Genomic DNA, 24,617 nt, shown 5'->3' with positions numbered 1-24,617 from the left:
CATAAATAATTAACCAGCACTAAAACCCAACATACTCATCAGTACATTAATTAAGAAATCTCAAGATTAGAAAGATCTATAATTAACAAACGAAAAGCACTACAGAGTCATAAAAAATATTTTGCCAAAGTTTCTCTGATTTTCTAAAGTTGCCAGTAAAGGCTGTTTTTTTATTTTGAGTTCCTGAGAATCTCCAGTTCGTATATCTCTAGGGAGTCCAACTCACAGTACACGAGCAATTGTAATTCTTTTTAAATGTCTCCTTGAGAGAATTGTTTGGCGTTTAGGGGTCAGGGCTTGTGTGTCCTGCTTGGCCCAGCCCAGGCAGGGCTTTCCCAGCCACATTCCACACTCCATTGCCCAGCTGGAGCCGCTGGAGAGGAGGCGCAGGGCTCGTCCTGAAACTGCTGCAAGGCTGGGGTCAGAGAATCCCAGAATCAGCAAGGGTGGAAGAGGCCATGGAGATCATCAAGTCCACCCTGTGCCCTGACACTGCCTTGTCTCCCCTGAGCCTCCTCCAGGATAAACAACTGCAGGTCCTTCAGCCACTCCTCACAGGACTTGTGCTCCAGACCCCTCCCCAGCCTTGTTGCCCTTCTCTGGACATGCTCCAGCCCCTCCATGGCCTTCCTAAACTGGGGGCACCAGAACTACAAACAGCACTCGAGGTGCTGCCCAAGCAGTGCTGAGCACAGGGGAAGAATCCCTGCCCTGCTCCTGCTGGCCACACCATTCCTGATCCAGGCCAGGAGCCATTGGCCTTCTTGCCCACCTGGGCACACTGCTGGCTCATGTCCAGCCTGCTGTCCATCAGTCCCTGCAGGTCCCTTTTCTGCCTGGCTGCTGTCCAGCCCCTCTGGCACCTTGTTTTGAGGGAGGGAGGCAGGGAGGGAACGGGTCCAGATCCAATCCTTCCTGAAATGTGGTGTTTGCTGGCACTGCCAGTTCCCTGATCTTGATATTTCCATATTCTGGCACAGCCCAAGTCCAGCAATTTGCTAGCAAAGAAAGGCAAAACCAAGCAAATACCTGGCACCTACAGCAACCCGATCTCATGTTTGCTGACACCCCCAGTACCCAGATCCGGAATTTTTCAGATGCTTGCACAGCATAATTCCAGCAATTTGCTGGCACAGAAAATAAGCATCTGGCAATTTCCCAGTGCCGGCACATTCCGCACCAGGATCTGACATGCGCTGGCACTGCCAGTGCCCACATCTGGCAATTTCCCTCTTCTGACACCACCCATATCCAGAATTTGCAGGCAAAGAAAGCTAAAACCTGGCAATTTCCCCTTGCCAGCACTGCCCAATCTGGAGTTTGTTGGCAGCAGGATCCCAAGAAAGATGGAAGGAAAGAAGGAAAGAAAAGAGGAAGGCATCCAGACCCAGTCCTTCCTGGAGCCTGGAGCCTGAAATGGGCTGTTTGCTGGCACTGCCAGTGCCCAGATCTGGAAATTTCCCTATTCTGGCACAGCCCAAGTGCAGCAATTTGCTGGCACAGAAATCCAAAACCTGTGGCAGCTTCCTGCTACTGGGTCTGGCACCACCCACATCTTGTGTTTCATGTAACCAGAACCCAGATTTGGAAATTTCCCAGAGCCAGCAGAGCCCAAATCTGGCAGATTTCTGTTGCTGGCAATGACACCACCCAGATCTGGTGTTTGCTGGCAGCGCCAGCGCCCAGATCTGAAAACTTCCTGGTGCTGGCACAGCCCAAGTCCAGTGATTTGCTGGCACAGAAAGCCAAAATTTGGAAATCTGCAGGTTCTGGCTGCAGCACCATCCAGATCTAGTGTTTTCTGGGACCGCCAGTGCCCAGATTTGGAAATTTCCCGATGCCTTCACAGCCCAGGGCTAGCAATTTGGTTTTAGCTTGCTTAGGAAGAGAAGTTCCTTGGACTGTGACTTTCCTTTTTCTTGGAACTGTTTAAACCTGCTCTGGACTGAAAACCCAGAAGAACACCGGCACCAGCTCACCCCTGTGGCCCACCAAGGTCTGGGACGCTGCATTCCAGCGCCAGAGGGACTTAGAAGAGACTGAGTGAGCCAACTACAACCCACAAAAAGGACTTTCTGAATTTGCCATCTCTTCAGCACTGTCAGAGGTTTGATTTAATATTATTCATTTTTCATGCTTGTGAATACTTTACTTGTTAAATAAACTTTTTCACTTTTCTCAAGGGAAGTCTTTTCCTGAACTAGTAGGGGGAGGGGCCGCTTGAACTTGCTTTCTAGACGGACCCCTTTTGGAGATTTCCTCCCCAAATTTGCCCTAAGCCAGCACAAACAGTTACAATGAAAATTTCACCAGTGGCATCATTTCCTGGTGGCAAATCTTGTGACAGAAAATTGACCTTATTCTCCATGAGAGATTATTGGGAAGAGCAGACAGGAGAAGATTCCTGGGAAACTGAAACAGCTTTCAAGAAGTGAAATGAAAATGAAAGAAACATCTCGGTTTATCTCTGGTTGTTTGAGGGGCCTGGGAGGCCCGGAGGTGGCCCGGAGGTGGCCCGGAGGTGGCCCGGGTATCAAAGGACGAGAAGAGGCTTCAGTTCTTCTTTCTGGTTTTATGTTTATTAATTGTTTATCTAAAAGATGTTCTTTCAGCCCAACAGAGATCTGCTCAGCAGTCAGCCATGGGCACACTCTGTCTGCCCTCCGGGCAGGCACCTATCTTTATACCCTTTGCTACGTGTACAATATTTATCATTTTTCCCCAATACCATCTATTGTTATAACTCGGTGTACTCTCAGTAATAACCAATAGAAAGGTGCCACCGTGGCCAAAGAAGATGGAGGAGAGGAGGAAGAAGGAGGAGGACAGGACACACCCCAATTCCTCCATCTTACTCCTCTAAACCCCCCTGTACATAAATCTTAAACCTTGTGTCTCACCCTCTAATTAACTAATCCCTTCACCAATCACCCGGTGAAGCCCTCATCCCTGTCGTCTCCTGTGCAGGGTTAAAGTCCAGCTACCAGACACTTCTGGCAGCATTCCAGGAGTCCCGAGCCCCCCCCAGGGTCTCGGAGGCTCAGCATCTCAGGACTGAGATATTGAGATCCGACATCTCCCCCTTCTGTTTGCCCCAAGAAAACCTCTTTTACAATCTGATTCATGGCATCTGGGACGACATGGATGAGGACTAGGAAAATTATTACAACATAAAATCCTAAACTATTAAAACATAAAATCCTACCCTTAAAATTCTTCTCCAAATGGGAGAAATGTCAAAGAAATCTGCCCTTAAAATTCCTCTCCAAATGGGAGAAATGTCAAAGAAATCTGCCCTTAAAATTCTTCTCCAAATGGGAGAAATGTCAAAGAAATCTACCAGCTGATCAATATATGATCCTTTGTCAGTTTTCCCTGTAATAGGTAAATTTACTCCATTGCCTATTGCAATTCAAGATCCCAAGGAGAAAACCTCCTAGTCTTTCGTTCTTATACAGAAATATTCAAGACCCCAAAGAGAAAAAACCCCCCCAGAGTCTTTCGTTCCTCTTGTTTCTCTTCTGAGTTGTCCTTTGCAGTCTGAGTCCCGACTTTTGTCTGAGTATTCGTTTCTTCTTACATCTTGTTGAGGAAAATCGCTGGATAGTTGCAGACTTGTTACGAAATGATACTGTAGCTCTGCTGACAACTGCCTCTTTGTTCCGCGATTGTTGCTGTCTGCAAGCTCACTCAGGGGTTACCTAGTTTTGATTCAACTGACAATAGAGTTAGAAAACACACAAGCCTCCCCAGGAGGGGAGAGGCTTAGGACCCCGAGGGTTTTTACCAAAGGCACCAAGTCTGGAGAGGGCCCCTCCTCGCCTGAGACGTCACCGGGGGTCTGGCCCGCCCCCGCCCGCGCTCGGCGCATGCGTGCTTTCCGAGCTGCTCTGTGTCTCTCCCGAGGTAATTTTTTCCTCTCCCTTTTTCTTCCGCCTCTGAATTTTCCCCCTTCGGTCTGCCCCTGACTGTCTCCTCCTCCTCCGACGCTGTGTGTGTGTGTGGCCTTTCGTCAGTGTGTGTGGCCCCCTCCCGCCGGCACCCGCGCTCTGCCGCGACTCGCACCGGGTTTTTTTTTGCGTCACAACCGCGCGCCCCTGCGTCTCACGCAGCTTTTCTGGGATTGCGCAATTTTCTCCCATGCCGCTGCCCATGTCGGACGCCCCTGCTGCGCTGGCATGTGACTTCCGCCCTGGGTTCTTGCGAGTTTTGCCTGCCGCGCGCGTTTCTGCTACCTTGCCGGCCCCCGGGCCGCTGCACCCCCCGGCCCTGAGCTTAGCAAAGCCGTATCTGAACACGCGTCTTTTGTTTTTTTCTTCAGCCGCGCTCCCCGCCTGCTCCGCCGCCGCGAGAAATCGCCTCCCCCGATCCCTTTTTCTTCCCCTGCTCTCCCCCCTCGGTCCTGAATCCTCCATGCTCTCTGGGCTTTCTGGACGCTTTTTGGGAGTTTCCCAGGGTTTCTGGGTTTTGGGACCGGGTGTTTTAATAATATTTCTTGCTCTTTTTTCTCCAAGAGCATTTCCCCCTGGCTTCTTAAGGCCAGAGCTAATCTTTTCCTGGAGCCTTGCTCCCCTCTCTCTTTCAGAGAGTCCCCCCCCCGGACGTCTGGTGCGTCTCGGGGGTCTACCTTCCTGGCCTTTTAAGGCCAGAGCTAATTTTTTCCGGAGTCCTGCTCCCCCCTCTTCCGAGGGCCCCCCCCCGGACGTCTGGTGCGTCTCGGGGTGTTCCTTCCTGGCCTTTTAAGGCCAGAGCTAATTAATTTTTGTATGTTTGTGTCACACCTTATAAGGTGGACAAAATTTCCCGTTGTTCCTGGGAAGGTGTGCCCCCATGTTCTTATTTTCAGGCTTTCTTACCAAATCTGTCGTTCAGAGCAGTCTGGACGTCTCGATCTGTCCAGCAGATCACGAGAGGTGGACCCAGGGCGCCTTCTGGTTCCAGTCCGGGCTGTTCTGCTACGAATTCTCTTCGGCAGAAACTGAGAGATGGAATTCTCAGTGACTGCTGGTTTTTTTTTTGCAGTCTCTGCTGGCTTTTTTTTTTTCTCTTCTTCTCTCTTTTTTTCTTCAGGGCTTTGAAGGTGGTGGTGCCCCCCCCGAAAGGTTGTGGTGGTCAGAGCTCACCCAGTGGAAGCCAAATGTCCGGTTTATCTTCCCCCGAAAGGTTGTGGTGGTTCGTGGTCCGTCCAGGGACGCCAAGTCTGGGTTTATCTCGGCTGTTTGAGGGGCCTGGGAGGCCCGGAGGAGGCCCTGGGTGACCTTGGGACAGCCCGGGTATCGAAAGACGAGAAGAGGCTTCAGTTCTTCTTTCTGGTTTTATGTTTATTAATTGTTTATCTAAAAGATGTTCTTTCAGCCGAACAGAGATCTGCACAGCAGTCAGCCATGGGCACACTCCGTCTGCCCTCCGGGCAGGCACCTATCTTTATACCCTTTGCTACGTGTACAATATTTATCATTTTTCCCCAATACCATCTATTGTTATAACTCGGTGTACTCTCAGTAATAACCAATAGAAAGGTGCCACCGTGGCCAAAGAAGATGGAGGAGAGGAGGAAGAAGGAGGAGGACAGGACACACCCCAATTCCTCCATCTTACTCCTCTAAACCCCCCTGTACATAAATCTTAAACCTTGTGTCTCACCCTCTAATTAGCTAATCCCTTCACCAATCACCCGGTGAAGCCCTCATCCCTGTCGTCTCCTGTGCAGGGTTAAAGTCCAGCTACCAGACACTTCTGGCAGCATTCCAGGAGTCCCGAGCCCCCCCCAGGGTCTCGGAGGCTCAGCATCTCAGGACTGAGATATTGAGATCCGACAGAAACAATCCAAGATGCTTTCCTCTATTTATTTCTATGCTCCCCTTTTCCATGTTACACTATTTCTCCATCCCAGTAATTCCAGATGCACCTCACCTCTAAGATTGGTGACTTAGTGATTTTTAGACACTCTAAAATACCATGAGCCACACACAGTTTTCCTTCCCCTGTTTTTACAGGAAAGCAACACTGGAGGTGTCAGTGCAGTGCTGGGCTCAGGTAGGAATCCTACCCCAAGGGAAGGTGGCCCGACAGTGTCTGACCCTCAGCAAGGACAATGCCCAGCAGCGAGCGAGGGGATCGCTGTGCCAGTGTGCAGGAGTCAGGGCTCTGCATCTGCGCTCAGCACTGCAAAGTTCCCGTGTTTGGGCAGACGGAGGGGCTGTCCCCGGGGCGCGCGGGGCTCGAACGTGGGGCGAGCGGGGAACGGACACGGGGACGAACGGCCCCGGTGCTTCAGTTGCAGCGGCGGCAGCGGCGGCAGCAGCAGCGGCGGCAGCAGAAGCGGCGGCAGCAAAGAGATATTTTGAATACTCTCTTTCTTTCTCTTCTCTCTTTCTTTCTCTCTCTCTCCCTTTCCCGCTGTCGGGCACCCTTCTCTCGGGGTCCCTTGCCCGGCGTCCCTCTCCTCTCCCCGCCTCCCTGTCCCCTGCAGGGCCGGGCCATGCCCCCGGCCCGCCCCCGGCCCCGGGCGGGGCTGCCCCGTGCCCGGCCCCGGCCGTCCCGCCGCGGTCTCGCCTCCGCCCGGCTCTGGCCGTACTGGCGGTGGCGCTGCTGGGCGGGCATCAGTGCCTGGGGCGGGGGCGGCATCGCCGCCCTTTGCCTCCGCCTGGCCCGAGCCCGGCCCCAGACCCGACGCAGGGTCCAGTCCCGGCCCCGGCCCCGGCCCCAGCCCCAGCCCCGGCCCCGGCCCCAGCCCCGGCCCCGGCCCCGGCCCCGGCCCTTGCCCCTGCTCCTCCCGGGGCCCGCGGAGCACACACGCGGCGCGGCCGCTCCCGCCGCCTCCGCTGCGGCTTCCCCGGCCCGAGCTCCGCCGCTCGGCAGCGCGGCCGCCGGCCCCGAGCCTCCCGTGCCGCGTTCCCGGGAGCGAACGCCTGGGCATGGCCGGCCCGGGGCGGGTGAGGGGCGCTCGGGGGCCGTTGCTGGCCCCGGGCCGAGCGCTGACAGCCGCGTCCCGCCCGCAGGGACGGCGCAGGAGGCCCTGCAGGAGCGGTACCGGCTGGGATCGCTGCTGGGGCGCGGCGGCTTCGGCAGAGTCTTCGCGGCCACGCGGCTCTCGGACGGCGCCCCGGTGAGCGGCGGGGCCGGCGGCGGGCGCAGGAGGAGGGGATGGAGGAGGAGGAGGGCAGAGGGCGGAGGATGGGGCTCGCAGTGCGGGCGGCGAGCTGAGCCCGCTGCTGCCCTTGGCTTGCAGGTGGCCATCAAAAGGGTGCCACGGAACCGCGTCCGGCACTGGGGCGAGCTGGTGAGTGAGCGGGACCAGCAGCCGGGGCTGCCGGCCAGGGATGAGCCGGGGCCCGGCACGGTGGGAGCCGCCAGGACGCCCCGAGGGAGAGCGGGCGTGGGGCCAGCGCAGGGCGCAGAGCATCCCGGCCTGGCTGAGGGCTTCCCCAGGCCTGGCACGGCATCGGCCCCAGTGACGGCATCGTGCTCCTCCCGCAGCCCGACGGCACCAGCGCACCCCTGGAGATCGTGCTGCTGGCCAAGGTGTCCACTGGCTTCCCCGGTGTGGTCCAGCTGCTGGAGTGGCTCGAGCTCCCCAACTGCATCGTGATGGTGCTGGAGCGGCCAGAGCAGTGTCAGGACCTGCATCGTTTCATTGGGGCACGGCGGTTCCTGCCCGAGGAGGAGGCGCGGGAGCTGTTCCGCCAGGTGCTGGAGGCCGTGCGGCACTGCACCAGCTGCGGGGTCCTGCACAGGGACATCAAGCCAGAGAACATCCTGGTTGACCTGGACACCGGGCAGGCCAAGCTGATTGACTTTGGCTGTGGCACCTACCTGCAGGACACAGTCTACACTCACTTTGCAGGTGAGCCTACCCAGGGCTGTGCTCCCGCTGCTGACATCTCATGGCCCAACATCTCACAGCCCAAGCTGGCTGTGGCAGCAGGGATTCTCCCTTTTGCTGCCAGTCAGGGCACTGAGTCCTCAGCTGAGTTGCTTTAGAGCAGGGCTGGGTGGGCAGCCATCTTCCAGCCCTGCTGGCAGCCTTTGCCAGCCACTCTGCCCAGGACTGGGGCTGGGCTGGGGCAGCCAGCCCGACCAAAACCCCCGTGGGTGGGGGTAGCAGAGAGAGAGGGCAGAACCTGTGCCCCAGCCAGTTTGGTGTGCAGATGAGAGGAAGGGCTTGGGCTGCTCCACTCGCCCTGTTTCCCTTGGCTTCATAATATTTTTGGGGCAATGCAGGCAGGGAGGATAAGGGCATGTTTTTTCCCCAGCATGGAGTGGGTTTTTCCTTTGCATGTCATGGTCGGGCCTAGCCAGGGCTGCCCTCTTCCAGCACCAGAGGCTTCTTTTCCAACCCTAACTTTGTGCACAAGTCCCAGATGCTGGCGAGAGGGCAGTGGTCACCCTGTGTGCCCCTGATGCAGCCCCCGCATACCCAGGGATGCTGGGGCCAGGCTCTGGGAGCAGCAGCATCCCCCTGATGAACTCCATCTGTATTCCATAGGAACACTGTCCTACAGCCCCCCGGAATGGAACGACTTTGGCTGGTACCATGGCGAGGCAGCAACAATCTGGTCCCTGGGCATCCTGCTGCACCAGATGGTCTGCGGGGAGCACCCTTTCAGCAGGGGCCGGAACCTCAGCTGGGGCCAGCTCCCGCTGCCACAAAGGCTCTCTCAAGGTGGATCCTCTTCTCTGGGCACGGGGGAATTCCAGTGCTGGGAGCCAGCAGCGGGCTCGTGGGCATCCCGCTCTGGCAGCTGCTGAGGAGGTGGCACATGTCCTGCTCTCCTCCAAAACAGGGAATTGGTGGTGATGCCGAATTTTGCCCCAAAAGGCGAGAATAACTGCCTAAGAGACTCAAGTAAGTCAGCATAGACAGGAGGTATTTTATTACGACGCGTCGGAGAAATCACAAAGGGATTTCTAGCTATCTCATAACAGAAGCAAGCTTTTATACAATCTTGGGTGCAGGGTTACATCATATTCATAAGAGGCGTGGTGTGGGCGGAGCGTGGGCGGAGACATCTATTTTGAGGATTATTCATGGTGGTCCTTCGTTGCCTTCCTCATGGGCGCGGGTCTTCTGATGAGTCTTCCTCTTTAAACTTTTGAACTCCTATCCTAATATGGTCAATTCCCGGTGTACTTGGCTTGGTTCCCATGGCTTGGCACGGCTCTTAGGGTCAGCTTGACACTGGCACGGCTCTTAGGGTCAGTTTGACATTATTAGCTCTGATCATGCTTAGCTCGACAATTCCCTTATCCCTATCTCTCTTTATTGTTTGCCCTGCTTACCAAACTTCAAACAGAAGGATCCACCAGGATTGCTTCTGGATTAATGAATAACCTATCATACAGCATTATCAATAATTCCAGGATTGCTTCCGGATTAAAGAATAACCTACCATACAGCATCATAAGCAATTCCTGAGTGTGGATGGGGGCGAATCCCCTTGTACCTAACATGAGACCACCCGCCGGTGATATGGGATATGGCTCCAGTGTTAGGGGTCGCGTGAGTAACTAATGGGATGGGAATGGGATAGGACTGCTCAGGGTTGATTTTCAGTCTGTGGCTCTGCCTAAGCATTTTGATAACAAAATTATGTTCTTGTACAATAGTAAAATGCTGATCGGATGGGCAGTTTGGGGCTTCATTTCCCCCCTTTTCTTATAACATACGAATTCTTTCGTCTAATTCTATTCCTATAGGGCGCTGATACGCTCGTACCATAGCCCAAACTATTTGAGTTCTTTTCATTATAATCCTTAGTCTCCACCACATGCAAATATTTGTGAAAGTTAACAGTAGCAGAGCTACAATTACTATTAGCATTGGGTGCACCAGGTAGTTGAAGACCTGTGTAGCTGTTGGGGAATATCCTGTAAAGATATCCCACCAATGATGCTGACCTACTTGTTCTACTTTGGTCAGGACATTCTTTATTTTCTCTGAATTATGTTCCACCTGCCATATCATTCGTTTAGTCGTTTGATTCACCTTTTGCACCAATTCCTTCACTTTAGGATGTACGAGCATTGCTTTAAGAATTTCAACGTCCATCCCTATTTGTAATTTCGGTATCTCTTGATATAGGTTAAAATCTGCGTTAATTAGCTGTTGGGTAGTTATTGGGACAGTATAATGAAAATCACAACCTATTATCTTGGTAAAATTGCATACACAAAAGTTAGTATTGTTAGTCTCTTCTTGGCAACCATCTATAATGACGTTGTCACAAGCTGTCCTCACGCAAGCACACCCATTCCCTATATAGTAGACTTGTGACTGTGTTCTATTATGCGGAAGCATTTCAAAGGTGCATACACTATCCTCGGCATCTAAGCATAAATCTTCTGCTTCTACCACAGCGTTTTCGCAAACATAGCCTAACTGTCCCCTAGGAATGCATGCTTCTGTGCTAATCGACTGCCACCTCTTTTTGGTATAATCATAACTAGCCCAGACATTATGGTCTATTGGTTTGACAATGACACCCTGATGTATTGTCCCTAGAGTGAGGATGGGAAAGATAGCTCTTTCCTCTGCCGCACTGATGGTGAGGACATAGGCTTCAATATGTTCTTGTTGGGGTTCATAAGTGAAATTTACTAATTGCCACCAGGCTTGGTGGTCTTTCTCGAATTGTGTGGTGTGATTGTCCTTTAATATCGTTTCCCTTATTTCTTGAGGTAATATACCTGACGTTCCTTCTCTTATTATTCCTGCCGCTACTGATTGTACCCATTGTTGCGTTTGAGGGCATTGGATGGCGAGCGCAATGTCTTTGCTAAATTCCCCTGTATAATTAACAAGCTTCACAAAATCCTCTGCAGTATGGTTCGCTACCATGGTTAGTAATTTTACTACTAGCGATTGTGTTTCTGCTAATGTAAGCATGGATGAACTGAGGGGCATCTTAAGCTTTCCCAGGTTCGTCGTGACGGTGCTTAATTTGTTCACTAATACCTCTTGATCTATCGTGTTTAATATACCAAATCCGGTGCCGACCCACCCACTAAGATCTCTTTGTGCCCTCCTGTGATAAGACCTTGTCGCTAGCCATGCATTCCATCCCTTGAGGCTTTGCTGTATAAATGGGCGGCAATCCTTCTGCAAATGTGTAACATCGGTGTGGATGTTCATCTGTACCTTCTTCAGAGAATAAGTGGGGTCTAATAATAATTTTAGTTCATTAGATTTTCTTATCACCTGAGGCCCTATAAAGGTCAGGTTATGCACTATTTTACATTCCACCGGTGGAGTGATTTCTTGGGGTAAGTCTAGATCTGGATACAATGGGATCATGTCTTCCGATAATGCCACCTCATATTGGACAGCCCGTTGAGGGAAGCTAATACCTCGCTCCAGCGTTTTCAATTCCCTTTCGCATGTGAACATCATCGACTGATCTAATCTAAATGCCATCTCACACTGTGCCCTCCCTTCCTCAGGACCACTAGATACTACGATCTTTCCCGCAGGAGAGAGAAGAGGGTAGAGGTCAAGGGTTATGTTTCGAGGATGTAGTTCCCCATGCGAATCTTCCGCATAGATTACCGAGTTTCGCGGTTGTGATCCGGGTGGATCTTCTCGGAAGTCACTCCACTGACATGAGATTGGGCTCTTTTGCTGGGTCCAGACAGTGGGCTGGCCCATCTTCACTGGACTAAAGGTAATTAAGTTATGTTCAGGGGCTAGCATCAAGGGTTTAATTGTTAATACTAGCCGCCTTGTTCTCCCTTCTACCGGGTCAAGTTCTCGACACCCAATTTGGATTTGGTCTCCCTTGTATGCTACCATGGAGGACTGATCCCATACTTTACTCGGGTATGGCTGATTGTTACGCAGAGCATAAACCTCGAAATAGGGTCCCTTCGTTTCCAACTCTGGGTGGATACACTGGTGTGCATAAGACCATGGGTCTATTGGGGCATAGTCTTGGGGAAGAGCTATACTTATCGAGAGTCCAATGATCAAAGTTGTAAGGGTTTGATGTGGAGTCAGGATCATGATGTCTGCTCTTGTTTGTTCTCCGGAGCTTTCTTGACCCGTGAGTAATGGATCCACGCAGGTCGCTCCTTGATCCGAACCGCGGTGAAGGTAGTCAGCAGCACTTGGAAGGGTCCCTCCCACTTCTCTTGTAGGGGTTTTCCTAAAAGATTCTTAACATACACCCAGTCACCGGGATTAAACGGATGCAATTTGCAGTCAGGTTGTTTAGGTTGGTGCTCTATCATTACAGTAGCATTCTTATCGAACTGTTTCCCCACCGTAACTACATAATCGTAAATGTACTGATTACCAATTTGGTCTATAGCGTCCCCATTTACAACTTGCATAGCATAAGGTCTACCATACAGAACTTCAAATGGGCTTAACCTTTCTTTTGACCTTGGTTTGACTCTTAGCCTCAGCAGAGCAATAGGCAAAGCTTGATACCACTGCAAATTAGTCTCTTGGCATATTTTGGCAATCTGCTGTTTGATAAGATGATTCATCTTTTCTACTTGCCCACTGGCCTGTGGACGGTAAGGCGTGTGTAATTGCCATTTGATTTGTAATGCTTTGCTTATTGCTCTCACTACTTTTGCACAGAAATGTGTACCCCTATCTGAAGAAATGGTCTTCGGTACTCTAAATCGTGGAATAATTTCATTCAATAACACTTTTGTTACTTCTCTTTCTTTATTTGTCCTGCAAGGGAATGCTTCAGGCCACTTAGAAAATGTATCAGTTAATACCAACAAGTACCGAACCCCCCTTTTCTTGGGAGTTCAGAAAAATCAATTTGCCATACTTCACCTGGGAATTTACTTCGATTTATTGCTCCCTGGTGTATCCTAGTCCCTGTATTCGGGTTGTTCTTCAGGCATCGCTCACACTGGGATGTGACATGTTTTATGGTGGTAAATAATTTTGGCCCTGCTATCTTAGCTTGCAGGTACTGATAGAGCGGATCCAAGCCCCAGTGGGCTTTTTCATGTTCTGCTTTTACAAACTGCCACATCACGTTTCCTGGTATTACTAGCTGTCCCGTTTCCAATCTACTCCAACCATTTTCTAGTATTTTGCCCTTATTCCTTTGAATCCATCTATGATCTGATTCTTGGTAATCTGGCTGGATATTGGTATCCAGTTTCTCCTGGTATTAGGGCCATTACTTTCACTTCCTTAGCCCTTGTGGCAGCCAATTTAGCTTCTGTATCTGCCTTCCTGTTCCCTATTTCTGGAATAGTATTACCTTTCAGGTGTCCCTTACAATGCATTATGGCCACTTGTGCTGGGAGTTGGACCGCCTTTAGCAATCGTAGAATCTCCTCTGCATGCTTGACTGTTTTCCCTTGCGTAGTCAGCAGTCCTCTTTCTTTCCAGATGGCCCCATGGGCATGCACAACGGAAAAGGCATATTTAGAGTCAGTCCATATATTAATTTGCATGTTCTCTGCCAATTCCAAAGCTCGAGTCAGAGCTATCAGCTCTGCCTTTTGGGCTGAAGTCCCCGCAGGCAAAGAGTTTGACTCAATTACTTCTTCTGTGGTAGTAATTGCATAGCCAGCCAGTCTTACTCCCTGCTTCACAAAGCTGCTGCCATCTGAGAACCAGTTGTCTGCATCTTCGAACGGCTCCTCTTTGAGATCCGGACGACTGGAGTAGACGGCTTCAATTGTTTCCAGGCAGTCGTGTTCAATGGATTCTGCTGGGGCTCTTCCTTCTAGAAATGAAGCTGGGTTCACAATGTTAGTTACCTGAATAGTTACATCATCTGATTCAGCCAGGATGGCCTGGTATTTTAGGAATCTGGAGGGCGACAACCAATGATTGCCTTTCTGTTCCAGCACAGCCGACACAGTGTGAGATACCAGCACAGTCATCTTTTGACCCAACGTGAGCTTCCTGGCCTCTTCTACGTTAATTATCACTGCGGCTACTGCCCTCAGACAGCCTGGCCATCCTTTACTTACTTCATCTAGCTGCTTGGAGAAGTAGGCCACAGCTCTCTTATGTGGTCCCAACTGCTGTGCTAGGACTCCTAAGGCCATTCCTTGTCGCTCATGGGAGAACAGCCAGAATGGTTTTGATACATCTGGGAGACCTAAGGCTGGTGCTCTCATTAGTTCCAGCTTTAACTTCTTGAAGGCCCCTTCTGCTTCGGGAGTCCACACTAGGACATTCTTGGATCCCTTCAACAAGTCATACAATGGTTTAGCGAGTATTCCGTACTGGTAGATCCATAGCCGACACCAACCTGTCATCCCCAGAAAGGCTCGCAGATCTCTCACCGTCTCTGGTCTAGGCATCTGGCAGATGGCCTCTTTCCTAGCTGCTCCCAGGGATCGCTGTCCTCTGGAGACTTCGTATCCCAGGTACACCACTTCCTTTTGCACCAGCTGTGCTTTCTGTTGAGAGACTCGATATCCGCTTAAACCCAGGAAATTTAGCAAGGAAATGGTCCATTCAATGCATTCTTCCTCTGTCACTGTTGCTATTAGGAGGTCGTCTACGTACTGCAGAAGGGTACCATCTCCCAGCGGCCTTTCCCACTGTTCTAATTCTTTGGCTAATTGGTTCCCAAAAATCGTGGGGGAATTGGCCCATCCTTGGGGTAATACCGTCCAGGTGAGCTGGGTCTTTCTCCCTCTATCTACAGACTCCCACTCAAAAGCAAAGATCTTTTGACTCTCAGGGGCTAGGGGAAGGCAGAAGAATGCGTCTTTCAAATCTAATACGGTAAACCAGGCCAAATTATCCTTTAGTCTAGTTAGAAGTGTGTATGGGTTAGCAACTACTGGATGTAATGTCTTGGTTATTTCGTTTACTGCTCTCAGATCCTGAACTAGTCTGTAAGCCCCACTAGGTTTCTTTACTGGCAGGATTGGTGTGTTAAAATCCGATTCGCATTCTACCAATAATCCTAATTCCAAAAACCTTTTGATTATGGGCTCAATCCCCTTCCTGTCTTCTATCCTTAAAGGGTATTGTTTTCTTTTTACCGGTTTTGCCCCAACTTTAAGTTCAACAACAATCGGTGCTGCTTTTTTGACCTTCCCGGTATATCAGTAGCCCAAACTAATGGGTATGCCTCGCTCAGGATTCGCTCGGAATTGTGACTCTCAGGTTTGGGTTCCACACAACTGATTGTTAGGCTTAAAGCTGTAATCAGTTGTTCCTCATTTACTTGAAATTCCAATTTGTCTTTATTGAACTTTATTACGGCTCCCAAGTTTTCCAATAGGTCTCTCCCCAATAAGGGTCTTGGCGAATTTGGTAAATACAGGAACTGGTGAATTCCCATTTGTTTCCCAATTTTGTATTTAATAGGTTTCAAAAAGTAAGCCTTTTCTGGTTGGCCTGTTGCTCCCACAACTTGTACAAATTCATCACTTTTAGGTACCAATTCTTGATTTAAAACCGAAAAGGTTGCTCCCGTGTCAATCAAAAAGTTCAATTCCCTTTTACCTTCCCCTAGCTCCATTTTAACCAGTGGGTCTGCTAGGGTACGGCCCACCGGTCCCCCTCATTCACTATCTTGATGTGTGGTAGTAGTGGTGGCCATCACCCTTTCCCTTAGTCGGGGCATTCTTGCTTCCAGTGTCCCATCTCTAGGCAGAATGCACACTGATTTGGCCCTACTCTAGTTGGGTGGGGTTGGAACCTCCCCCTGCCTCCTATTGGGTTGCCTCTACCTCTTCCCCTAGTTCCAGGTTCCGAGTGACCTGTCCTCTGAGCTGCCACTGCTACAGCCACTACTCGAGCTATCCTCCTGTCCTCCTTTTTCTTCTCCTCTACTTCTCTATTATTGTATACCTTCCATGCCTCATTCAGCAGTGTCTCTAGGTTCTTATTTGCTGGATGTTCAAGCTTTTGTAATTTCTTTCTGATGTCTGGGTTACTTTGTCCCATCATTAACCCTAGCAAGTGCTGTTTCCCTTCTTCTGTTGCTGGGTCCAGGGGTGTGTATTGTCTCATTGCTGCCCTAAGCCTATCCAGGAACTCCGATGGGGTCTCATCTTTTCCCTGTCTGATGTCATATAGCATTGACCAATTGATAGCCTTAGGGATCGCATTACGCAAGCCCATCGCTATCAGTTTCCTATACTGCACTAACCTCTGATAGTGCTCTGCATTGCCCGGGTCCCACTCTGGTTTACTGCTGGGAAAATTATCTTCTAGTCTCCCTGATAATATTTGGGCGTGTCTTCTCCCTGTTTCCAATACGAGTTCCCTTTCTGTATCCGTCAACTCCGACAACATTACCTCTATATCCTCCCAGTCAATATCTAGGTTCTTTGCCATTAACTCAAACCTCTTTGCTACTCCCTCTGGATTCCTCCTGAAATTCTTTGCCTCATCCCTCCAATTATTTAGATCACTTGTCGAGAACGGCACCTTTACTCTAGTCCTCTCCCCCACCATTGGCATAAGTTGTCGGAGAGGAGCTATCGTATGGTTCCCTTCCTCCCTTTGCTTTGCTTCCTCCCGTGCCAGAGATCTGGTATAATATGAGTGACTGGTCCCTTCTCCGGGATCCTCTTCCTGGGCCTCAATGTCTTCCCTATTCTTTCTCTTCTCTTTCCTCTTTCCCCCTTCCTGTTGTTCACCTCCTATCTTTACTACACAATCCATTTGATTCTCGTCCTGCATCTGTTGCCCTTTTTGTATCTGCCAGCTCTTTTCCTGTCCCGGGCTGCTGTCCCCCTCGTCCTCTGCTCCTCTTCCATCCCTCTTGTCTTCTATCCGAATTATTATATTCAGTTTCTGTGAGTTGTTCTCTACCTCCCTTTCACATGTCTCATCATTCTTTTCATTATATCTCAATTCAGAGATGTCACCCCTCAGTTTAGAGAGGTCGGTTCCCAGTGAGTTACTTTTGTCCCCAGTCCTTGGTGTGCTGGTTTCCATTCTACAGACGCCTCCACTTCTGGGTGTGTTGTTATCCCCATGTGGACTGAGTTCGGGCAAGCTACGTGTCTCCCTTCGGCTCTCCGCTCCTGGTGTACTGCCTTCCTCCCCTTCGACTTTTAGTCTGGGTGGGCTGTCAGCATCCATGTAGCTCCCCGACCCCTGCGATCTATCTAGTCCCCGAGGGCTGCCTTTCCTCTCATCGATCCCCGATTTTGATGGGGTACCCTCCTCCCAACTGTTGTCCAGTTTCTGGGGGCTGTGCCCAAACTTAGACTTCCACCATCGATCCAGTTCCTTTAATGGACTAGGTTCCCCTTGTTCCTCCTTTGGCCTGGGAAGAGGCCCTTCCCGCCCTGGAGCAAAGGGATGGTATTCCCACAGGCTTATTTCGCTCTCCTTTCCACTATCCCTTCTTGTTAACTTAAGACATTGTTGCCCAATGCTACATGCATCACAGCAATGTTCTTTAGGCTTTGAACCTTTCTTATCTTTTTCCAGGGCCAACACTAGAGGGTCCTGAGGTGCTACGTTTACCCCACACTATTTCTGCCACTCCGGTTTATTTCTTAGGGTAAAGAACATGTCAGCGTACATCACCGTCCCATTTATTAAGTCGGCGGAGGAAAAGCATCAGTTGTAAAATAGTATTATAATTAGTTGTTGCCTCCAGCGGCCATTTCTCATTGTCATCTAATTTGTACAATGGCCACCACTGTGTACAATATTTAAGGAGTGTCTTTTTACTTATGTTTCCCCCCGGAATTCCTCCCAAGTCCTTCCAGTGCTTTAGGATACATCCTAAGGGGGTTTTCATATTTACGTCCTTACTCTGTTGGCCTCCCATGGCTATTCCCTGCGTCTATGTTTTCGGTTTAGTCTCTTTCTCGCAGGCAATATATATCAGTTTATTTTAACACTTCATACACACAATTTCCAATCGCTTTGTCCTTTTCCGACCTGGCTTCTCGCGAAGAACAGGAAATGCGGAGCGGGACTCCCCTCTCGCTTCGCAGCGATGCTGCGTCTCATTCACTCTCACTCATACCCACACTCATTCATTCAAACGTCCTACCTTTCCGGTTTATCAGAGTACACCGCTTTACCCCGAGATGTCGCTGGCAAACCGTATAGTACCGATACTGGTCAACTTCGGGCTATTACACACCCGTAAAACAGCTGTAAACCAAGGTACAGTTTGCAGATGATATCACAATAAATTCTTACACACAAAAGGTTACAGTTAACACAAAATACCGAATCCTTTACGAGATTCTTGCAAACAACATAACAGTTAAACAAAGGTGTAGCACAAATGTATCTCCTCAAAACCTTATCAGGGAAAGGGAAAAATTGGACAAGGTCCCGGACCTGGCTGGATACGTTCCCAGGCGTAGTTTAAAAATTCAAACAAAGCAACAACGCTTTTAAAAATTCAAACAAAACAACAACATTAAGGAAAAACATACACCCTTTTAACAAATACTCTTTTCCTTTCCTTTTTTCTTTTCCTTCTCTTTCTTCCTTTTTTTTTTTTTTTCCTTTTTCCTTTTTTTTCTTTTTCTTTTTTTTTCCTTTTTTTTTTTTTCCTTTTTCCTTTTTTTTTCTTTTTCTTTTTTTTTTTTTTTTTTTTTTTCCTTTTTCCTTTTTTTTCTTTTTTTTTTTTTTTCACTCTTTTAACAAATACTCTGATTCCAAATGGGGACTCAAACCCCAATACCAAATGGGGACTCAAACCCCAATACCAAATCCAATACCAAATGGGGACTCAAACCCCAATACCAAATGGGGACTCAAACCCCAATACCAAAACCAATACCAAATGGGGACTCAAACCCCAATACCAAATGGGGACTCAAACCCCAATACCAAAACCAATACCAAATGGGGACTCAAACCCCAATACCAAATGGGATTATGCCAAGGCGTCCCTATGGCTCCCGTCGGGCGACTACGTCTAGTCCCCGTTTCCCAATTAAAGCGCTTTGTTCCAAATTCAATATGCAATAAACAATTAAAATACCTCTTAATTGGAGCAGGAGATGCAGGAAACCCCTCGTCCACCGAAGAGCGCTGGTCCGGGGGGGGAGTCTCTTCTGACAAAAATCTGTCAGGGGCGCCCGAGGGTCCCGGCCCCGGACCCAGCTCCGGAGGACGTTCAAGGGTCTGCTCTCCCGTCTAGTGTCCCATCTGGGTCGCCAGATATGATGCCGAATTTTGCCCCAAAAGGCGAGAATAACTGCCTAAGAGACTCAAGTAAGTCAGCATAGACAGGAGGTATTTTATTACGACGCGTCGGAGAAATCACAAAGGGATTTCTAGCTATCTCATAACAGAAGCAAGCTTTTATACAATCTTGGGTGCAGGGTTACATCATATTCATAAGAGGCGTGGTGTGGGCGGAGCGTGGGCGGAGACATCTATTTTGAGGATTATTCATGGTGGTCCTTCGTTGCCTTCCTCATGGGCGCGGGTCTTCTGATGAGTCTTCCTCTTTAAACTTTTGAACTCCTATCCTAATATGGTCAATTCCCGGTGTACTTGGCTTGGTTCCCATGGCTTGGCACGGCTCTTAGGGTCAGCTTGACACTGGCACGGCTCTTAGGGTCAGTTTGACATTATTAGCTCTGATCATGCTTAGCTCGACAATTCCCTTATCCCTATCTCTCTTTATTGTTTGCCCTGCTTACCAAACTTCAAACAGAAGGATCCACCAGGATTGCTTCTGGATTAATGAATAACCTATCATACAGCATTATCAATAATTCCAGGATTGCTTCCGGATTAAAGAATAACCTACCATACAGCATCATAAGCAATTCCTGAGTGTGGATGGGGGCGAATCCCCTTGTACCTAACATGAGACCACCCGCCGGTGATATGGGATATGGCTCCAGTGTTAGGGGTCGCGTGAGTAACTAATGGGATGGGAATGGGATAGGACTGCTCAGGGTTGATTTTCAGTCTGTGGCTCTGCCTAAGCATTTTGATAACAAAATTATGTTCTTGTACAATAGTAAAATGCTGATCGGATGGGCAGTTTGGGGCTTCAGTGGGAAAGTTTAGGCCCAGCTCAGAGCGCATCCAGCATGGCCTGGGCATGGGAACAGTGGGGTAAAGCAGACAGGAGCCTTCTCTGGCTGACCATCAGTTTCTGCTTTCTCTCCCCAGAGTGCAAAGACCTGATCTGGTGGTGTTTATCCGTGAACTCCTTGGACAGACCCACACTGGAAGACCTGTTCTGTGTTCCTTGGATGCAGGATATTCCTCTGCCATAGAAGAAGGGAGAGAGCCACAGGCACACTTTGATCCAGGGCCCTGGTAAGTTCCTGCTCCACACATGCCTTGGCAATGAGAAGCAAAGGAACCCAACCCTTTTTGTGCTGCCAGTGTCACTGGACCGGGGTCATGGGATGGGAACACGCAGCCCTTGTGCTGGAGCCCTTGTGCTGGAGCTGAGCTGCTCTGCCCAGCACTGGTGGCTGCCACCCCAGCTGGTTTTGCTTGTCCTGGTTCCCTGACAGCTGGGGCCTGGGCAGAGCCCTGAGAGCCTGGTCTGCCCGCAGGGAAGGAGAAGGAGCCCCTGGAGAAGCTGTACCGGGTGGGGATGATGATGCTGCTGCTGCTGCTGCTGCTGCTGCTGGAGACAGCGAGGGTGACATCAAGGATGACAAGCTCTTCCTCAGCCTGGCCACTGGAGGCTGAAGGTGATGCACTTTGATTCTGGCACCTTCTTCAAAGCCAAACTCCACAGGGAATTTGCAGATGAGTCCCCATCTGGGGAAATTCTGCCAGATTTGGGCATGGCCCAGCCTGGCTGGGAACCAAAGGCTCCCCCTTTGCTGGGGCAGATGCAACTCATTCTTCAGTCGCTGCCCAGCTGCTTTTTGGCAGGGCTGGGAGGATGGGCTGGGGCGGGTACGAGATGGGAGTGGGCTCCTGGCCCTGCCAACAGCCCCCAGCACCCACCGTGCCCCGGGCTGGGGCTGGGGCAGCCAGCCCGACACAAACCAACCCCATGGTGGGAGCAGAGGTGGGGCTCCAGAACCTGTGCACAGCTGCTTTGCTGTGCAGGCAAGGAAGGGCTTGGGCTGCTCCACTGCCCTTGTTTGCTTTGGGGTCACCGTGATTTTGGGGGGCAGTGCAGGGGGGAAGAGAGAAAGTGTGGGCTTCCCTCACAAGTGGGTGGGTTTTTCCTTGACATGCAGGGGTTGGGCCTTCCTCAAGGCTCTGACAGAGATAAGAGTTTTTACCGTTTTTCTTGTTTTCCCTTTTTGTATCTAATCTCTTTTCAATAATGTGTTGTTTGTTTTTCCAGAGGAAGCATTCGAGGTGGTCCAGTGTGGATGGGGAAGTGCTTGGGAGCAGCTGTGGCGTGGATGGGCCGTGCCCTTGGAGAAGGCTGAGGCCATGGTTTGGGAGCAGCTTTTCTTCCAGCCGTGGCTGGTGTGAGGTGGGTCCCTGTGTGCTTGGCAGGGTGGGATCAGAGCTTTTGGGAGATGGCAGCGAGCACAGGAGCATCCTGCACTGGGCAGCTGCTGAGGGCTGGATGTGCCGTGGCTGGCTGCAGGCTGGGCACATGTCCTGCCCTCCTGCTCTGTGCCAAAGGCAGCAGGGATGGGCAGCTCTGGGCACAGCTCTGGGCACAGCCAGCATGGCCTGGGCACCACAGGCCTTGGCACAAGGGCACAGGAGCCCTCAGCTGACGGGCGGTTTCTGCTTTCTCTCCTTGCAGCCGGGCTCTGCGGGTGCTGAGGCTGCTCTGGGCTCTGCCAGGGCTCTGCTGGGCTCAGCCCTGGGCCCAGCTGGGCTGGCTCTGCCCTCACATTGCTCTGACAGCTTTGCATCAGACGAGCCCGTTGTGAGCACAGCGCCTGAGCTTTCTGCTTTGGCCGGTGAGTGAGACTCTGCTGCAGGCCCAGAGATTGCAGCTGGGGACACACATCCAACTGGCAAGGACCCAAACTCTCCACAGTCCCGTCTGAACACCTGGATCTGTACAGGGTGTTTTCTTCTTGACTGGCTGGAATTGTGCAATTGCACTTTCTTCCTCCTCTAGCAGTGCCACGAGTGGGCCAAAGCTGGCGAGTGGGCCGTGTTCCTGAGGCAGTGCAGTCTGGAGCTGATGGATGGAGAATTGCCCTTCTGCACTGCCAAACCAGAGCAAAAAGCCGTAAGTGGGACTTTGTGTCTCTAAGAAATCCCTGACAATTAGAACAGGAATGTGCAGCTCATTCGCAGGGTGAGAAGGAAGGTCATCTTCTAAAGGATGTGGGCTTTGACAGAGTTTCCATTCCCAGTCCTGCTTGGAGCTGGAAGGGCACAAAGCAATTTCCTCTTGCTTTGACCACAATTTCAAATACCAGTGTTGGGAACAAAGCCCAAAATCTTTTAAGAGGCCGCTGAGGTCAGTAAGATGGATCCATGCCATCAGCACATTTACAATGTAAAGAACTGAGTTCTCTTTTGAAAAAGATCATTTACCTCTTAATGCAAAGAATGTATCTTTGCATTTATGTTTTGTTTTTTTCACTAACATTGTGTTATGTTTTTTCACTAATACTTGGATTTTATGCTTGTCTTTTACAATTTACCTATTTTTTTCCTTTTTCCTTTTTTTCCCTTTCAATAGAAAACATGTCCTATCAAAGGAATGTCCTTTGTTCCTGGTTTCTGTGTGGAGCACCTCCCTTCCTGCTGGCTGAGCTGCTCAGGCAGAGCCCGGCAGCTCCTGGCCCTGCAGGGCTGAGGCTTTTCCCCGTTGCTGGGCACAGACTGATGGAGCAGCACTGCTGAACACGGGCACACAGAGGGACCAGCAGCAGCTGCCTTTGGCCACCTGAGGCTCCAGGGCCCAAACTCTGAGCAGCCAGGGCTGGAAGAGACTGGCAGGATCTGATCCCTGACTCTGGGCCAGGGCTGCACAAATGACCCCACAGCAGCAGCAGCAGCAGCAGCAGCAGCAGCAGCAGCAGCAGCAGCAGCAGCAGCAGCAGATGGAGCTGACTTTGAGCACAGCCCCTGCCCCTCTTCCCTCCCGTGTGCAGCGGTGTCACAGCAGCCTGAGGCACCTGGGAGCCCCCAGTGCCAGCAGGGACTGGAGATGGCAGCCCTGGGCTCCTGGAGGCTGTGCAGGGAACAGAGCTGGGCACTCCCTGTCCATGGGGAGCTTCCAGATGGAAAAGGCTGCTGTGCCCAGGCAGCTCCAAGGGCACAGAAAGGAGGCTCTGGAGCACTGGATCTGTGCCAGTGCCACAGTCCTGGGCAGCAGCCAGCGAGCCCTGGGGGAACAGAGGGCACAGCAAGAGGGACAGAACCAGGCAATGGCAGAGACTGGAGAGAGCCAGGCCTGGGAGCAGGAACAGCTGCTCCATTGCACTCTTGGAGAAAGCTCTTGGCTGGTTCAAAGCGCTGAAAGGTGTGAAGGGCAGAGAGGAGGCCACAACAAACAATGTTCCTGTTTGCACAGCCTCCCCTCTCTGTGTCCCAGAAGGAATTGCATTGACTGGATTCGTCTCTCCCAGTCGTCTCGTTCAGCATGAGCAGCTCAGCACCAGGAGCTGAAGGAGCTGAAGCCTCAGGCCACAGGAGCTGGGCAAGAGGGAACTTTTGGAGCAAAGTAATGCTGCTAAAATAGCTCCAGCTGAATGCAGTGGATAGATGTCCGGTTTATCTCGGCTGTTTGAGGGGCCTGGGAGGCCCGGAGGTGGCCCGGAGGTGGCCCGGAGGTGGCCTTGGGGCACCCGCGTATCGAAAGACGAGAAGAGGCTTCAGTTCTTCTTTCTGGTTTTATGTTTATTAATTGTTTATCTAAAAGATGTTCTTTCGGCCTAACAAAGATCTGCTCAGCAGTCAGCCATGGGCACACTGTGCCGTCCCACGGACCGCCACGTATCTTTATACCCCTAGTTACGTATACAATATTTATCATTTTTCCCCAATACCATCTATTCTTATAACTCGGTGTACCCTTAGTAATAACCAATAGAAAGGTGCCACCATGGCCAAAGAAGATGGAGGAGAGGAGGAAGAAGAAGGAGGGCAGGACACACCCCAATTCCTCCATCTTACTCCTCTAAACCCCCCTGTACATAAATCCTAAACCCTGTTTCTCACCCTCTAATTAGCTAATCTTTCCACCCTTCACCCCGGTGAGGCCCTCTTATCTTCATAAAGGTGTCGTCTCCCGTGTAGGGTCAAAGTCCTGCCACCAGACACTTCTGGCAACATTCCAGGACTCCCGGGCCCCCCAAGGGTGGTCTCGGGGGGCCTGCATCCCAGGACTCAAATCCTGGGATCCCACAGATAGAATTATGGAATCACAGAATCCTCTCTGTTGGAAAAGCCCTCTGAGCTCACCCAGTGCAGTCGGTCACCCAGCAGTGCCAAGCCCAGCACTAAACCACATCCCTGAAGGGCCAAGGCCTGGACACCAGCCCTGAGTGAGGCCTGGACAGCAGGCCCTGAGCCAAAGGTGGTCTCTGGATGAACCTTCCAAGCAAAGGTTATCTTTGTATCTGCTCCCTGATGAAATATGCATGGTCATTAGCATTGAGATAGATGTAGCCACTCCTTAGTGAAACATGTATTGACCTTTGTGTATTTAGAAGCCAGACAAGGCCATGGAATCTGACATCTGGCCTGTTTGGGGCTGTATGGTCAAAGTCACCTCCCTTGGTTCCTCCTTGAGCCCTGGCCAGGCTTTGGGAGGGTCGCAAGAGGAGGA

At 50.8% G+C, this 24,617-nt stretch overlaps 1 protein-coding gene across 1 annotated transcript; it reads left to right on the top strand.

The window, feature by feature from the left end:
• The first annotated feature begins 6,094 nt into the window (after positions 1 to 6,094).
• On the top strand, positions 6,095 to 20,169 carry LOC135461223 (serine/threonine-protein kinase pim-2-like). Its single transcript, XM_064738229.1, has 5 exons — positions 6,095 to 7,108; positions 7,232 to 7,282; positions 7,480 to 7,846; positions 8,489 to 8,665; positions 20,063 to 20,169. Exons 1-5 carry the CDS (start codon positions 6,095 to 6,097, stop codon positions 20,167 to 20,169), a joined length of 1,716 nt encoding a protein of 571 aa, XP_064594299.1.
• The last annotated feature ends 4,448 nt before the right edge of the window (positions 20,170 to 24,617 follow it).

This window comes from Zonotrichia leucophrys, unplaced genomic scaffold (genome assembly GCF_028769735.1).
Source record: "Zonotrichia leucophrys gambelii isolate GWCS_2022_RI unplaced genomic scaffold, RI_Zleu_2.0 Scaffold_224_81593, whole genome shotgun sequence".
Taxonomy (NCBI): domain Eukaryota; kingdom Metazoa; phylum Chordata; class Aves; order Passeriformes; family Passerellidae; genus Zonotrichia; species Zonotrichia leucophrys.
Note: the sequence above shows the minus strand (reverse complement) of the source record. Positions and strands in the feature narration are given on the sequence as shown.

Bases quoted from the DNA above. Each gene is read 5' to 3' on its own strand.
- LOC135461223 (XM_064738229.1), top strand. From the start codon at position 6,095: ATGCCCAGCAGCGAGCGAGGGGATCGCTGTGCCAGTGTGCAGGAGTCA. The intron at 7,109-7,231 runs GTGAGCGGCGGG...CTTGGCTTGCAG, and splicing joins GGCTCTCGGACGGCGCCCCG to GTGGCCATCAAAAGGGTGCC. The intron at 8,666-20,062 runs GTGGATCCTCTT...TTCTCTCCCCAG, and splicing joins GCCACAAAGGCTCTCTCAAG to AGTGCAAAGACCTGATCTGG.